General features: G+C 47.3%; 1 protein-coding gene across 2 annotated transcripts in view; it reads left to right on the forward strand.

Moving 5' to 3' along the window:
* The first annotated feature begins 762 nt into the window (after positions 1–762).
* FAM120C (family with sequence similarity 120 member C) overlaps positions 763–15278 on the forward strand; it is a 41487-nt gene continuing 26971 nt past the window's right edge. Inside the window, exon 1 of one of the 2 annotated variants that reach the window (XM_083158715.1) lies at positions 763–1590. In XM_083158715.1, coding sequence (XP_083014841.1) covers positions 1054–1590 — 537 coding nt within the window. In that variant the 5' untranslated portion in view covers positions 763–1053. The remainder of the gene's footprint in view (positions 1591–15278) is intronic. The other variant, XM_083158714.1, reaches the window with a different exon arrangement.

Below are 15278 nucleotides of genomic sequence, written 5' to 3' on the forward strand. Positions count from 1 at the left end.
TGTACAGTACATAGAAGAAATATGTACAGAAGGGCATCCGCCATCAAATCTAGTAACTGACCCCTGCATCAATTGAATTTGATAGAAAGTACAATCAAAATGATCTGCACATGCACAATAATCTTCAATGTGACCACATATGCGCAAAACCACTGACGTGTGGCTCGGTGGTGGCGGGACTATCGAAACACCATCAAATGTTGCAATTCAACGGCGGCCACATCGGAATGCTGCCAATGAATGCTTAAAGTACTACCACCAAAACATTACTGGTTGTGGAATAGTGAGATGTAATGTCTATCCCTAGGACATAGCAGTGGGCACAACCTGTAAATGCCAACTTTGAATGAGGTGCATCCTCCCACCCACCATTTTGTCCCAGGGCTCAGTATGAGGAGCCAACTCGTCCAGTTAATTACGGGTAGCCGTGGCAGTATGTGCGGGTTTAGAAATCACTAATGTCTCTGACTCCCTAGGAGAGCCCTTGTAAGGGCAAAAAAACTTTGTGCCTATCTTTTTTTGTTTTTAGAGCCGCCGCTGCCGTAGAATGGCTGAAGCGAGCCGCGGGCGCTGCTGGGAATTGTAGTTCCGAGCCCCTGTCCGCGCACCCCGACCCGCCTCTCTCGCTATCCCCAGCAGGACTACAGCACCCGTGATGCAGCGAGGCGCCGCGCGTCCCAGCTCGCCGCGCGGGGGTTGATGGTAGCCGTAGTCCGCTCGGCACCTCCGTCGCTTTGCGACGACGGGGCCGCGACTACATATCCCAGACTGCGCCGCGCGGCGGAGCGGCCTGAGGGAGGGGGGCTGAATGGGGCGTAGTAGTAAGGTAGAGAGACTGAGCTACTGCCGAAGAAGAAGGCGATTAAGATGGCGGCTTGTGCCGCGCAGGGACTCTCTCCCCGCAGCCAGGTCCTGTAGAGGGAGGAAGCCGCGCACGGGTCACGCCCCCCGGCAGTGCACCGCGCATCCCCGCCTATCGTCTCCCGCCCGCACCCGCCGCCCAGCTTCGTGCACCGCCCGGGGTCCCCCTCCGCGCCGTGTCCCCGCGGCACAATGGGGGTGCAGGGCTTCCAGGAGTTCCTGGAGAAGCGGTGCCCAGGAGCCGTGGTGCCCGTCGACCTGTTGAAGTTGGCCAGGACTGTAGCCCGGCAGCAGCACCGGGCGGGCCTATCACCCGGGGGTTACCCACCAGCCCCCCCGCCTCCCCCACCGCAGCCCCCCTCCCCGGCGGCGCCCCCTCTCTGCCGGGTGTTGGTGGACGCGGACTCTGCCCTGCAGCGGCTCTATGGAGGCTACCAGACGGACTGGGTTTGCGGGGGCCAGTGGAACGCCATGCTGGGCTACCTGGCGGCCCTGTCCCAGGCCTGTCTCTACCAGGGTGGCCTGGAGCTGGTGGCCATGTTCAACGGCACGCTGGCCAAGGAGAGGTTGCCCGAGTGGGCCCGGAGGGCGCAGGGGGAGCGGCAGACGGCTCAGCTCATTGTCAGCCACGTTGGAAACAAGGGCACCCCGCCTCCCCGGGCCTGGTTCCTGCCACCCGCCTGCCTGGCGCACTGCATTCGCCTGGCCATGATCCGGTTCAGAGTGAAGGTAACCAGGAGTGTGTGCCCACCCCATGCCTGTGCAACCCACCTGTTCCGCCCACCCCATACCACCCACTTGTGTACTCATGCTGCTGCCCACCTGATGCCATGCCTGTGCAGTCCACCAGTGTGCCCACCGAATGCAATGCCTGTGCAACCCACCTGTGATCCCACCCCATGCTGTGCTTCTGCTGCCCACCTGTGTTGCCATGCATGTGCATCCCACCTGCCCTATACTTGTTCTTTAAAGGTTTGGGGCATAAAGGTGTGCAGGATCTGGGTCTGCTCCCCTCTCCTCATTCTAAATAGAGCCCTGTTCCCAACCCAAGGCACAGCAGGATCTATCATAGATGTTATAGGTCAAGCATATACCTAGAGATTACCATACTGTACCTTTAAACCCGGTACGCCTAAATTACACAGGTTCCTTACCTGCATTAAACCAGCCACAGAACCTGTGTAAATCGTGAGTGTCCCGCTTTAAAGGGATCGTATGACAGGTCAAGCTATAGGTCCGTGTTGCAGCAAAATGGGACCTTCGATTATGCAAAAGATTTCTGGGAGCAAATGACAATTGATCATTTGCTCCCAAACGACGAAAAAAACTTACAAAATGGTTGTTTTAATAAGTTTCCTTAATTAAACAGATTTAAACACCTTGTCTGACCAACAATGGTCTGTTTTCCAGTGTTTGGGAGGAAATGGCTGATATTCATTTGCTCCCATACATTACCAGATCTTTGTTCCTACCAGACAAATAAATCTATATTTGTGTATCCAGCTTTATGTAGTTGTTGACTACAAATTGGATAGTGCAGCTAAAAAGATAGGGACTTGATTGTCTATGGTGTGCTGTACTGGTAACTGCCATTATAATCTGTATCCAGTATACTTTGAGATAAGTGAGGCAATAAGCATAGGTCAAAGGTTCTCCGGACCCCAAACAGTTCATCATCCAGGTTTCCCTGAATGTGTCAGTGTGTAATTATTACACCTGTGCACCTACCGGGTGGCCTGTTTGGGTTGTTGAGGACTAAGGGGGGCATTCCATCTGTGGCACTATTTCCACAGGCAAAAATGGCAACACTTCTTTCTGACAGCATTTAAGGCCTTCAGATTCTGCCTTTTTTTTTTTTAAGTTGAATCTGAACTGTCGGAGATGGACGGTAATTGTCGAATTCGCAGCAGATTCTGACACTTTATCGTCCGTTTCCACAGTTGGAATACTGAATACCAACTGTTGAGTTACAGTTGTAACTGGCCGAAAACTGCAATGAATCCGACTGTCGGGACATTCGGGATTGAATACTTCCCTGATTTTGAGAACCTCTAGTATAGGTGACAGTCCATTGATATTTAATGAGCAAACCAATATGCTACAGTATTTAAATTTTGTATGTCAGTCTAGTGATATGCAGAATGCATGTTGCGCAATCAGTTTATAGGCTAAAACAGCTGTTTTCAAGGATTTGTTGAGACATTGCAATAAGCCAGTAAAAGGACAGGGTTCTCAATGTAAATGAAGAGCAAAAGACACACGTTTGGAAGTATGATAAGCCACAGTCTGTGCCATGGCATTTCTATAACCGTGATCCTAGCTAGCCAATGAGAGTCCTTATATAGGCTCATGTGATTTTACTGTTCTGCGGAAGATGTAGGATAAGCTTTCGTTTTAAAGACCCTTTAATATCTGAACCTGTATAGGGGCTCTCATTGCGGTAAGTTTACGAAGATGGAAGTTATAATGAAGTAGGGATGGCCTTCGACCATCTATTTGAAATCATCAGTGGTTTATGGTAGGGATGGCCATCGTTGCCATTGCCATCGATGGTTGTCATAGATGGCAATTCTGCAACAGGCCATCGGTAGTGCTAAACTATGCAATGGATGACCATCAATATTTTTACATATCGATGGTCATCCATTGTGTTTGATCGGCCTGTGGGCCAATCAAAACACGGGGGCGGGGCTTCGTGGGTGTCAGGGGGCGGAGTTATGCTCCGTGTCCCGGCACTTTAAAAAAAAAAAAGCAAAACATTGTTTTGCTGTTCCATCGATGGAGGGAAACCATCTGGTTCTCCCCCATCGATGGCAAAAGTATTCGACATCGGCCATGAACCATCGATGATTTCGAATCATCGATGGTCGATGGCCATCCCTCGTTTATGGCCGATGTTGAATATTTTTGCCATCGATGGGGGAGAACCAGATGGTTTCCCTCTATCGATGGCACAGCAAAACCGCTGTTTTGCGTTAGGTTTTTTTTTATCAAAATGCCAGGACACAGAATAGCTCTGCCCCTCAACACACATGAAGCCCCGTCCCCCACATTCTGATTGGCCCACGGGCCTGTCAGTCAAAGGAAATCGGATGACCATCGACAGGTAAAACTATTGATGGCCATCCATCACAGTTTATTACGATTGATGGCCAGTTGCAGTGTCATCGATGGCGACTGCACCTATGGCCATCCCTATATTGAAGATGGGATGTTGCCCATCACAAACAAAGAGATTGTTTATTATCTTTTAGAAACGAGACGGTGAACCTTTGGCACACCACAGCATGCCCTGCAACAGTTTTGGCAAAGGTTCCCCAACCCTGTTTTAGAAGGTGCTAATTAAATTAATAGAATTTGGTTGCTATGGTCAACTACCCATCCTCCATAGGACTCCTTAATAAATTTACCCCATTGTCTCTCGAGTTAGGATCACTCTTGGCTTTGAGAAGCTGCGTATAGATTTCTAAATGTGTAAACTGAGGGACAGATGTACTAAGCTTGGAAAATGATAGTGGAGCGAGATGAAGTAGCAGTCAATCAACTCCTAGCTGCCATGTTACAGGCTGTGTTTGAAAAATGGCAGAAACTGGTTGGTAGTTTCTCTACTTTATCACTTCTCAAGGTTTAGTACAGGGGTCAGGAAACTTTTTGACCTTTTACCCCAAAATATATTTAGATATGCCGACATGGTACTTATGTATTATCTGGGCTCCCATGTTAAATGCACCCCATTTTTTCATACCCCTACTATCCAACTACGCATGGAGTTGATTTTATATAGTGTGGCGAGCCACCGTGCCCGAAGCGTGGCGAGCGGACGCGGTCTCATAAGAAAAAGGGAGCCCAGATATTACATAAGTACCGCCGACATAACCCCTTGATTTGAAATCATATAATTGATTATCTAGATCTATCTATCATAATATATATATTCTCCTGCTAGTACAGTACACAGCCTGGCAGCTATTGATGATGATGATTACAATGTATGGCTGTGTGTGGTACAAAATGTATACCACACACAGCCATACATGGTAATCATCATCAATGGCTGCGAGGCTGTGTGTGGTATAACCATTGATAATGTGACGTCCAGGCATTTATTAGTGTCAATATGTCAGGATTATATAGTGAGTCTGCAATTGTTTTCCCTAGATTAGAGATGGGTATACCTTGACAGGAGCCTATAACCAGGCAAAGAAACAGTACAGACTGCGCACTGCTGAGATGGTGCAGCAACTAGTTGACTGAAGAAGCTGGCGGACTTAAGGCCCCCATACATTATGCGAGCACTTGGGCCGATAAATCGCGTGAAATCGGACCAAAATTGCATGTGTTTGACATTTGATCTGATCCGATGCGCGGTCCCGTGCGCATAGGACCGGATCAGGAGGTCAGACGGTCGGCATGAACGAGCACGTCCGACCACCTGGGAGGGGGGGGGGTGCCATGAGGATGAGGACCAGCCGGCTAGGGAGGAAGCAAGTGCGGCCGCAGCCGTAATCAGATCAGTGCTGGGGCGGGCGGCGGTGACCAGATCATCAGTGTCTGTCCAGTGCCGTAGCGGGCGGACAGCAGCGGCGGCGGCATTTACAACTTTAAAATAACATGTCAAATGACTGCCCGGCTAATGATTGGCTGAGATAGAGCACTCTCAGCCAATCAGCGGCCGCAGAGGGAGGCCACTGATTTGGCTGAGTGTGCTCTATCTCAGCCAATCAAAAGCCGGAGAGTCATTTGACACATTATTTTAAAGATGTAATAGCCGCCGCTGTCCGCCCGCCCGCTCGCTACGGCGCTGGACAGTGGACAGACACTGATGATCTGGTCACCGCCGCCCGCCCCAGCACTGATCTGATTAACGCTGTTGCCCCACTGCTTCCTTCCCAGCTGGCCACTTATTTGAGAGCTGCCGCCCACCCCCACTGCTCCTCACCGCCCGGGGAGCTGCCGGGCGGCTCGGAGGAGTATTGGGTCTGACTTGTCCTTTGGACAAGTTGGCCTAATGTATGGGGGCCATTAGAGGCGGGTCCCGGGGCATCAAGCAGGGAAGCATGTTATACACAAGGACCCAACGCACTGCATCAGGTCCCGGCTACAGTACTGTAACACACACAGCCGGGCATGCATATAGACTCTATATATAGATTCTATATGCAATGGAAAAAAATCCTGGGGGTAATGCACGGTCGCACTCCTGAGACACAGCCGGCATGCATATAGATTCATATGCATGCGTCTCCGCAGTGCTTGCCGTCCATTACCCCCAGGAATTTCATTATTACCCCATTTTGGGTAGTTTACCCCTGTTCCCTGACCACTGGTTTAATACATCTGCCTGATTAGTTTGTAATTTAATATTGTCTACTGGCTGATTGTAGTGTGCTGGAAATCCTGTCAGCTTGTGTTTTACAGATCTGAATAATATAAACTAATTATACAGTTTCCTTGTGTCCAAAGGACCATAGTCTATATATGTCCACCCTCACACACCCCTCAATTCTGCAGCAGGAGGAAGCAGGCACTGACAGACTAGTTTGCAGTAGGGATGGCCATCGATGGCAAAAGTGCAACTGACCAATGATAGTGCATAACTATTCAATGGATAACCATCAATGTTTTTCCATATCGATGGTCATCCATTTTATTTGATGGGCCAATCAAAATACGGAGGCGGGTGTCAGCGGCGGAGCTATGCTTTTCATTTAAGCTCGACATCGATGGTGGGAAACCATCTGATTCTCCCCCATCGATAGCAAAACTATTCAACATCGGCCATAAACAATCAATGATTTGTAATCATAGATGGCCGGTGGCCATCCCTAGTTTGCAGGGTATTTGGTCATTAGGTCGCCAGTGGCAAGGTCGACATGAGTTGGTTTTTTGCGCAAATGTGTGCCAAGGTTGAAAGGTGGTTTGCATGTGTCCATGTTTAGTTACCAGCATAGTGAATGAAAGGGGTCAATCTAGTTGGGTGTAAGTGTGTTTCCTACAACTTGTGTACAGCATACTCCACTTACTGCAAGAGCCAACTCGAAATGCTAATTTGGGGGAGTTGTCGCAAGGTTTCGGCCTTGGAGAAGTGCTGAAACCATCTTGGACCACCAAAAAGACAACTGAGAAAGCAGGACCATATAGAAGGCTATTAGTGGCCATAAGGAAAGTACTAAGTTATTGGGGATTTGGGTTTTCCTGCCACAAGGTCCCTGATAACCGCCAGCTTCGGGGATAATAGGATAGCTGACAGTGAGTCTATTAGCCATGGTACGTTATCATGGCTGATTGGATATCCCCCTTAACCCTTTGAGTGCCAAGTAAAAATATGACAAATAAAAAGGTTTACAATTTTACACCTAACAACCTGTTATTTTTACCTTTTTATATAGGATTTTTTTTTTTTTTTATATATATAGGAAACGTTTTTTTATTTCAGTTTATATAACAAATCTGCTAATCTCAGATGTTGGCACTCGAAGGGTTAAGCCATTTTAAGCGCATCATTAGACGGGCTCTACCAGAGCCCTCCCTATTTTATGTTTGCCTATGAAATATAAAAACTCCCCTGCCTTTTCTTCTAATGGAAGAAACCCAAGTTTCTGCTTGAAAATCACTGTGATTTTTGAATTGGATTTGTAAATTTCACTGGCTGCGAGAATGCCTTGCCGGACCCAACTCGCATCTAATTGGATTGACCCCCAGGAGTTGCGTAATTGGTATCCTTAATCTAATCCTTGCGTCATATGGAAGGCTTTCCATATTTGGTCTATTATTCCTTTTGCAAATCTGTGGCTATGCATTTGGAAGTCAGCAGCTTTGGATGGATGGAGAGCAGTGACTGGGCAAGGCGGAATTCAGTGTCCCGCCTGCCAAATGAGGAAACTGCTAGAAACGGCCGTGGATCGTCGAGATAGGTACATGATCTGGACAATCAATGGCCATTCTCAGCAAAACAGGCCCGACTGCTTTTAAAGTCGGGTCTGTTCAGCCGAGATGCCTGTTCAGTGCTGTTTGGGAAAGACAGCATTGAATTGGCACCAGACGCTATTTTCCCCCATTGAAAATAGCAATAGGGATTGAATACCCCCCTTAAATGGCAATTTGAGCCCATTTGTTAAGTGATCTGACCAGATCGCTTGGAAAATGACCCTACATCGCTCCGTGTAGGGGCCGTAGTGATAGCGATGCTCGTCTCTAACGCCGGGTGATTTAGATCCTGCATGCAGAATAAATCTAGTAAGATCGCCAGTCGGGCAATTGTTCTCACTGGAGAGCAGTTTGCTGTATAGCGCTGTGTGCTGAGCGATCCAGCATCACCCAGTGTTTAATCCCCTTAAGAGTCCTTCTACTTGTGCAAACATAACCAGTGGAAAATGCTTGCTGACCTGATGACTGTACACCTTGTGCTGGCGGTGGGAACTTGTAGCTTGGCAAATTACACTATTATTAGCTGGTGGTGTTGACAAGTGCTACAGTACACAGTTAGACATTGAACAGTCCTGTACAGTGACGTTTCCCAGTGGCCTGTGTTACTACCCCCACATCCAATCGGTGCTGACCACTTTGCACTTTGGCCATTTTGCTAAATTCAAAAGATTTAGTCAGCAGGTGTCATGGGAAGTTTGTAAAATGAGGTAAACAAAGCTTGTATCTCATTACGTTTAGACTAGCAATTTTGCACAAGGACCCTGATTTCCTAAAGGAGATTTATTTCTCCAGAGCTCGTTAATCAACAGAGCCAGATTGGTTGTTTGCCTGCTGTGGTTGACTGAAATTTGGAGTTGGCTGCTCGGAGGTCATGTTCAGACAAGACACAATGAGTGCTTTCTGTGATTAAAGTGGGAACTAAGCTGCAATTAAGTTCCATGTGTTAACTGTGTGATAAATGGACAAAATGGAGGGTGTATATGTCAGGAGTTCAGCCCCGTTCACACAAGGCAATTTCTGCTAGCCTATATTCTGACCGATGCAAGTTAGGGAAATTGCCCTTGTGCTAGCGATGTGTGTATGGGCGATCTGTGCCAACCAGTGTTGACGATCTGACTAGATCTGGACTGCCTGTAGTCATTATCTAGTCAGACTTGCGGGACTGCGCATTGCCGTTGCTCAGTGGCATACACACGGAGGGATCCGTGCTTAATTTCTAGGTAATCTAAATAGATCGCTTAGAAATCAGGCTAAAATTGCCCCTTACAACAGCTGTAGTTAATCTGGTGTTGACTCATGCCCCTTCTCCACAAAACCTTTAACCAGAGTTAGTGCTGTTAATGGAACCCAGGTTGAAGTTCAGTAGGAAACAGTCAATAAAAATAACCGGGCCTCAGACCCTGGTAGCCAGAGGTGCCTGTAACCTGTTTTTTGTGCAAGGTGAGGGGTGATGAGAGTTATAATTAAATTTTCGTGCAATTAGAAATTTCTTTCTACCCAGATGTATTATTAATAGAGAGATGCAGGTTCGGTTTTACTGTTCACAAATTGGGATCGTATTGGCTATCCGAAACTGTCGATAGCCAATATGATCCGGATTTGATAACTGAGTAAAACTGAACCCGCCCATCTCTAATTAATAGTCACATCCAGGGACAGGTACTCTCTGTTATGAGCCTATCCCAGCAATGTGTAAAGGGATCGCATCAGGGTTCGGTTTTTGCTGCGGGCCAGCTGTGCTTGAGATGTTATTAAAGGGGAAGGTGAGAAGGCTGCATTGCTGGTCCCACGGGAGGGGCCAGCACACCGTAATTAGCAGCTCATTGTGGGGTTGGAGCAGGGGGAGTAGGACCCTGAAGCCAGGTGGAGAAGAGATGTGGCAAGGATGAGGTGGAGCAACCGAAAAATGTTATCTCTGTCCTGACACTGCCTGTTTTAACTGTAGATGGCAGCCGCACTGCACCCAGCGACACAGTACTTTGGTGCCTCTCAAATATTTCGGATTGGAGCAAGCTGCTTCCTTCCTGTTCCATCGCCTATGCTGGTAGTTAACATAGTTGTAGCTGACACTGACCTGCGTTAAAGGTGCAGTGTGAACAGTGCGATCTGGGTCACACTAAATATACACAGCAAGCTGGTGTATTGGCACTTAGAGATGATGTCATCTCCAAGTGCCAGCGAAAGAGTCACGGGTACAGTCTGAAAGGGGTCCAACTTGCAAAGTGAACGAGGGCTGAAAAAGCATATACTCTGGATGGAACTTATCAGGAGTCAGCATTTTGGTGGAAAAGGGGTATTACATGTCCCTCTACCTGTTTGTAGATCTGACGGAAGGTGGAAGCAATCCATGGGTAACTGCTCTTCATCGAGTTGTCCCATTGGATATTTAAAGAGACGATTCCATGGCTGACCCAGAGTTCCATGCAGCAGGTAACGATACATCTTGTCGTCTGGAGGATTGTGTAGGGTGTATCGCGCCACGGCGTCAGTCTTCAAAGTGTGTACCTGGCTTTTATATTTAAAAAAACTACTGCTATGGTAGCAAACTGCTTAATTGTCATTATTGAGAGCTCCTATTTGGGGCACTTTAGATCATTTGTGGGAATTATGCTCCTGGGTTATAGTCCCGTGAGATATTCTGGTGACACTATTTCCCACGGTAATGCTGAAGATAAGGTGCATTAAGCTGGTTGCGACGCAGCTTACGGATCACCACGAGCCCTGTAGCCCTACCGTCAGGAGGGTATGAGTAGAATCCATGGCAAGGCTTGTGAAGTAATTGAATTAGCATCCATACAGCACATGCTGCAAAGTAACTGTCTTCTGCGACATTAGACACAGATCAGCGCCAGAGTTTCGGTGAGTAGTGTCGCCAGAATCTCCGGAGATTTCCTGGTCTCTTTTGGATTTGCAGAGGTCAGCTTGCACAACCTCGTGGGTCACGCAACCGGCCGATGGTGTCGCATGTGATCCGTTGCTGTGTCCTGGTGCTCAGCACAGGTCGCTAATGCAAGTAGGAGGCGTCTGCTTAGATCCGACACATCCTGCAGTGTTAACATGTTCGTGCTATCGCTGCAGTTTCCTTGTAAGCAGCGGCGGTGCACCATCCACCCACATCAGCATTACATCTTCCAACAGTCAAATGGTGGAGTGCTTCCTTCTCATTGCATTGGTGGAGTGCTTCCTTCTCATTGCATTGGTGGAGTGCTTCCTTCTCATTGCATTGGTGGAGTGCTTCCTTCTCATTGCATTGGTGGAGTGCTTCCTTCTCATTGCATTGGTGGAGTGCTTCCTTCTCATTGCATTGGTGGAGTGCTTCCTTCTCATTGCATTGGTGGAGTGCTTCCTTCTCATTGCATTGGTGGAGTGCTTCCTTCTCATTGCATTGGTGGAGCGCTTCCTTCTCATTGCATTGGTGGAGCGCTTCCTTCTCATTGCATTGGTGGAGCGCTTCCTTCTCATTGCATTGGTGGAGCGCTTCCTTCTCATTGCATTGGTGGAGCGCTTCCTTCTCATTGCATTGGTGGAGCGCTTCCTTCTCATTGCATTGGTGGAGCGCTTCCTTCTCTTTGCATTGGTGGAGCGCTTCCTTCTCTTTGCATTGGTGGAGCGCTTCCTTCTCTTTGCATTGGTGGAGCGCTTCCTTCTCCTTGCATTGGTGGAGCGCTTCCTTCTCCTTGCATTGGTGGAGCGCTTCCTTCTCCTTGCATTGGTGGAGCGCTTCCTTCTCATTGCATTGGTGGAGCGCTTCCTTCTCATTGCATTGGGGTTGTGCTGTTTTCTGTGTAAAGCTAGACATTTGAAAATGACACACCAAAATCCTTGTCATTCTCTCCTCAGTTCTGTGTGGTTAAAGTTGTGACCCGCTGAACATGTGTGTCATTTGGCTATTTAGTCGAATTGACCTGCATGATCAGTAGACATCAGTCATCATTAACGATGCAGGAGTTATGGAGCCCACACACGCACCGATCCCAGCGTGCGTTGTGGGCTTAACTAGCACACATAGCATTGCATCGTATGCCTTGTGCATACGATGTGCATGCGATGCTAGAAAAAGCTAGTACAAAAAGTATGTGCAGCACATACTTTTTGTACTGTACGATGAGGTGCCACGGGAGCGCACACCCCATCATACAGCATCGCACCGCCGGCAACGGTGCATGTGTGGGCTCCTTTAAAAATATTGAATGAACACACTAGACAAGGCATTATCCGGGCTTGAACACAGGTGATTTAATCAGTTTCTCAGTTATTTTGATTTAACCAAATTTGCTGAAGTTTGGATACTGTATAAGCACTTAATTTCGCGAGCAGTAATTTTCGCGATAATGACAAAATCGGCGATTTCGCGAGCTGAAAATTTCGCGATTATCCACTGTACCTGCTACTATACCTGATGTAAATAGAACCCCCGTAGTGGGGGAGGATATTTCGCGCGGCTTTAAGTTTTGCGATTACGGAAGGCTCGCGAAAATCGCGAAAATTAAAGCCACGCGAAAATAAGTGCTTTTACAGTATCGCTAAAACCTGCACCATAAAGCTGGGTACACACTTATAACCCATTCTCACTGGCACAAGAACCCGGGTATTTGCCAGGGCGAGCAGTAATTTCCCGTGTCGAGTCTCTGTGTGAAAGGGTCTTTGTGAAATTCCCGTGTGTTATGTCCTTGGAATTACACACAGGTTTTTCCCGGGTAATACACGGGTGTATGGCAGTGTGAACATGTTAGACCCAGGTTTTTCTCACAAAATACAATAAAGCAAGTTCATTGCATTGCTCAAAGCTGCTTTTTAAACAGCCAATCAAAGCTGCTCTTAGATGCCACACACTTGATGGCAGGCATACCAGGGGAAGCAGTGTGAACTGGGCAGACACACGGGAATTTCCCGGGTCCAAGGTGCAGTATGAATGGGGTCTGTAGAGCTGAGATTCTCTGTGCCCAGCCAAAAACTCGGGATTTTGCCGGGGCGGCAATGAGAATGCAGCATTATAGATATATCTGCAGATGGATTGGGCAGTGTAAATTGAGCTGTCAATCACCGTCTGCTCCTGGAGCAGCTGTAGGATCACTTGTGCTTAATTATCACAATACATATATTGGGCATCAGCTGTTTTGCAGAGCCGACACGATATATCTGTGAATGTGCATCGCTTGTACAAACTGGCCAATGGCTCATCAATATATTAGCCAGTATATACACACCTTAAGTGTGCCTTGGGGTCCGGGGTTGGGAATGCATGCACTAGACCAGTGGTTCTCAACCTCGGTCCTCAGGACCACACACAGTGCACATTTTCCTGGTCTCCACACAGCATCACAAGTGAAATAATTAGCTCCACCTGGGGATCTTTTAAAATGTGTCGGTGAGTAAAGTGTTCACCAGCCGGGTGACCTGGAAAACGTGAACTGTTGGGGGTACTTGAGAACCACTGCACTAGACGATATTGCAAACGAAATCGCTTAAAAGCCTCTGTCTGAGCAATGTTGTTCAATATATCATATATATTTTGGTTGATATGATCCAATGCAAATTTGCACGGGAGTGTGAAGTTTTTCTTATGCCCGTGTGCCACGGCAAATAGAGTGTTTGCTGGGTGCTTGCACACAACAGTGTAGGTGGGGACCGTGGGATGCGCCCAGAGTTCTCGTGGTAATGAAGTGGGTGCCAGTGGGAGGCCGGCTGTCTTCGTACAGGACATATGCAGAGCTAAGATACCTGAGTGTCTTAGTTTTGCCTGTACGCTCCACATCATTCAAAGGTCAGCGACAATTGACTGATGCGGTCCTCGCCCCCCCAGGCTGCCATTGGACATTTTTGTAAAACATCTGCCATTCGGACAGCAATGCGGGTGGCTTACAAAGACATACCACGCTTGAATTTTGCAGCACTGCATGTTAACCAGAATAACCTCCATAGTGTGTATTGTAACTGCAACTCTTTGGTTAGTGGAACTGGAATCTTTAGTATGGATAACAAAAATAAAACTCAAACCCGGGGATTAGTAGAATGTATTTGTAAATAAAATATTATTTAAAATCCCCCCCATTACTGATTAAATATTTACAGTTTTTCTCTGAATATGTGACCACTTAATAAGGTTGGGTACACGTTACACGATATATAGTTCCAACACCGTATCATCTATCGTAGACTGTATCATCTACTGTGTACCCACGATCACACTCTCCTGAAAATTGTGGAGTCTTTCCATTGCTGCATGCCCAATTGGACACTGGCAAAGATGGCATTTATGCTGGCAAGAACATTATATCGCCTGATCTATTGTTCAGTTTGTCTGACCGACCGATTTATCATTATATTGGTCTTGCAGTCAGCTAGGTTACACACATCATTCTGCTGTGTACCCAGCCAAATGCGTCACATGACTTAATAGAATGATTAGATTGGCAGCACCGTCCAATCAGGGTTTATCTCCTACCATAGAACAGAGCTTCTCGCAATCTACATAGGCTAAAAATATTCTATTGTCTGGCAAGATGGCTGAAGAACAAAATCCATGCACTTAACAGATGCTCAGATTATATTAGAAGGCCTGGCAATCTGATCATTGTACATTGTATCTGGGACACCATTGCCCCATGGTGGCCCTAATACAGATAGGGTCACCATGACACTAACGTGGAGTTTGTATGTTGTCCCGGTGCTTACGTGGTCTCCCACCAATCTAAGTGTACATGTGTTAGGGAGTATACATAGCAAGCTTCGCTGAGGCAGTGACTGATGTGAATGCTATATATTGGCCAATGCTGCGGAATATGTAATTGATTAGCCAAATAATAGCTCCACACATAAGAGAATAATTGTAATTTAATTTTTTACGCCTGATCAAATCCATGTATAGGCATTTTGAATTTAACTTCGTACAACTAACCGGCTAAATTGTTCCATGAACATAATTTTCTTCAGTTGACCCCTTGACTTTTGGTATTTACAAGTTGCACTTGGATTATTGGGTAGCAGTTGATTTACCGACGGACACAATATAGACCAGGGCTGGGCAACACCGGCCCTCCAGATGTTGATGAACTACACATCCCAGCATGCCTTGCATCAGTTTCAGCATGGCCACATAGCAAAACTAATGCAAAGCATCCTGGGATGTGTAGTTCACTAACATCTGGAGGGTCGGTGTTGCCCAGCCCTGATATAGATGGTCAAAATAATGACAGTCATTATACCGACATGAGTTTTAAAGGGTTTTTTGCCCAAAAACAGACTTTACGTGCTTCCCAAAATTGGTGACAGTGGAGGAAGGACACAGAGGCACATGCCCGAAATTATAGGGTGTGGTCTATCCCATTTTTGCTGCTATTGGGGGGCATGGCCAACACTGTGAGAGCTACTGGCCATGCCCCATCCTCTTTCACAAGTGAATAGACACTGTGCATACAGTGAGTATTCCCCACTTCTCTGCTAAGCAGAGCAGGGGAGACACTTTTGAAACGTTGGAGTTCCCTAGAAAT

Source organism: Crinia signifera, chromosome 9 (genome assembly GCF_055691185.1).
Source record: "Crinia signifera chromosome 9, ASM5569118v1, whole genome shotgun sequence".
NCBI lineage: Eukaryota > Metazoa > Chordata > Amphibia > Anura > Myobatrachidae > Crinia > Crinia signifera.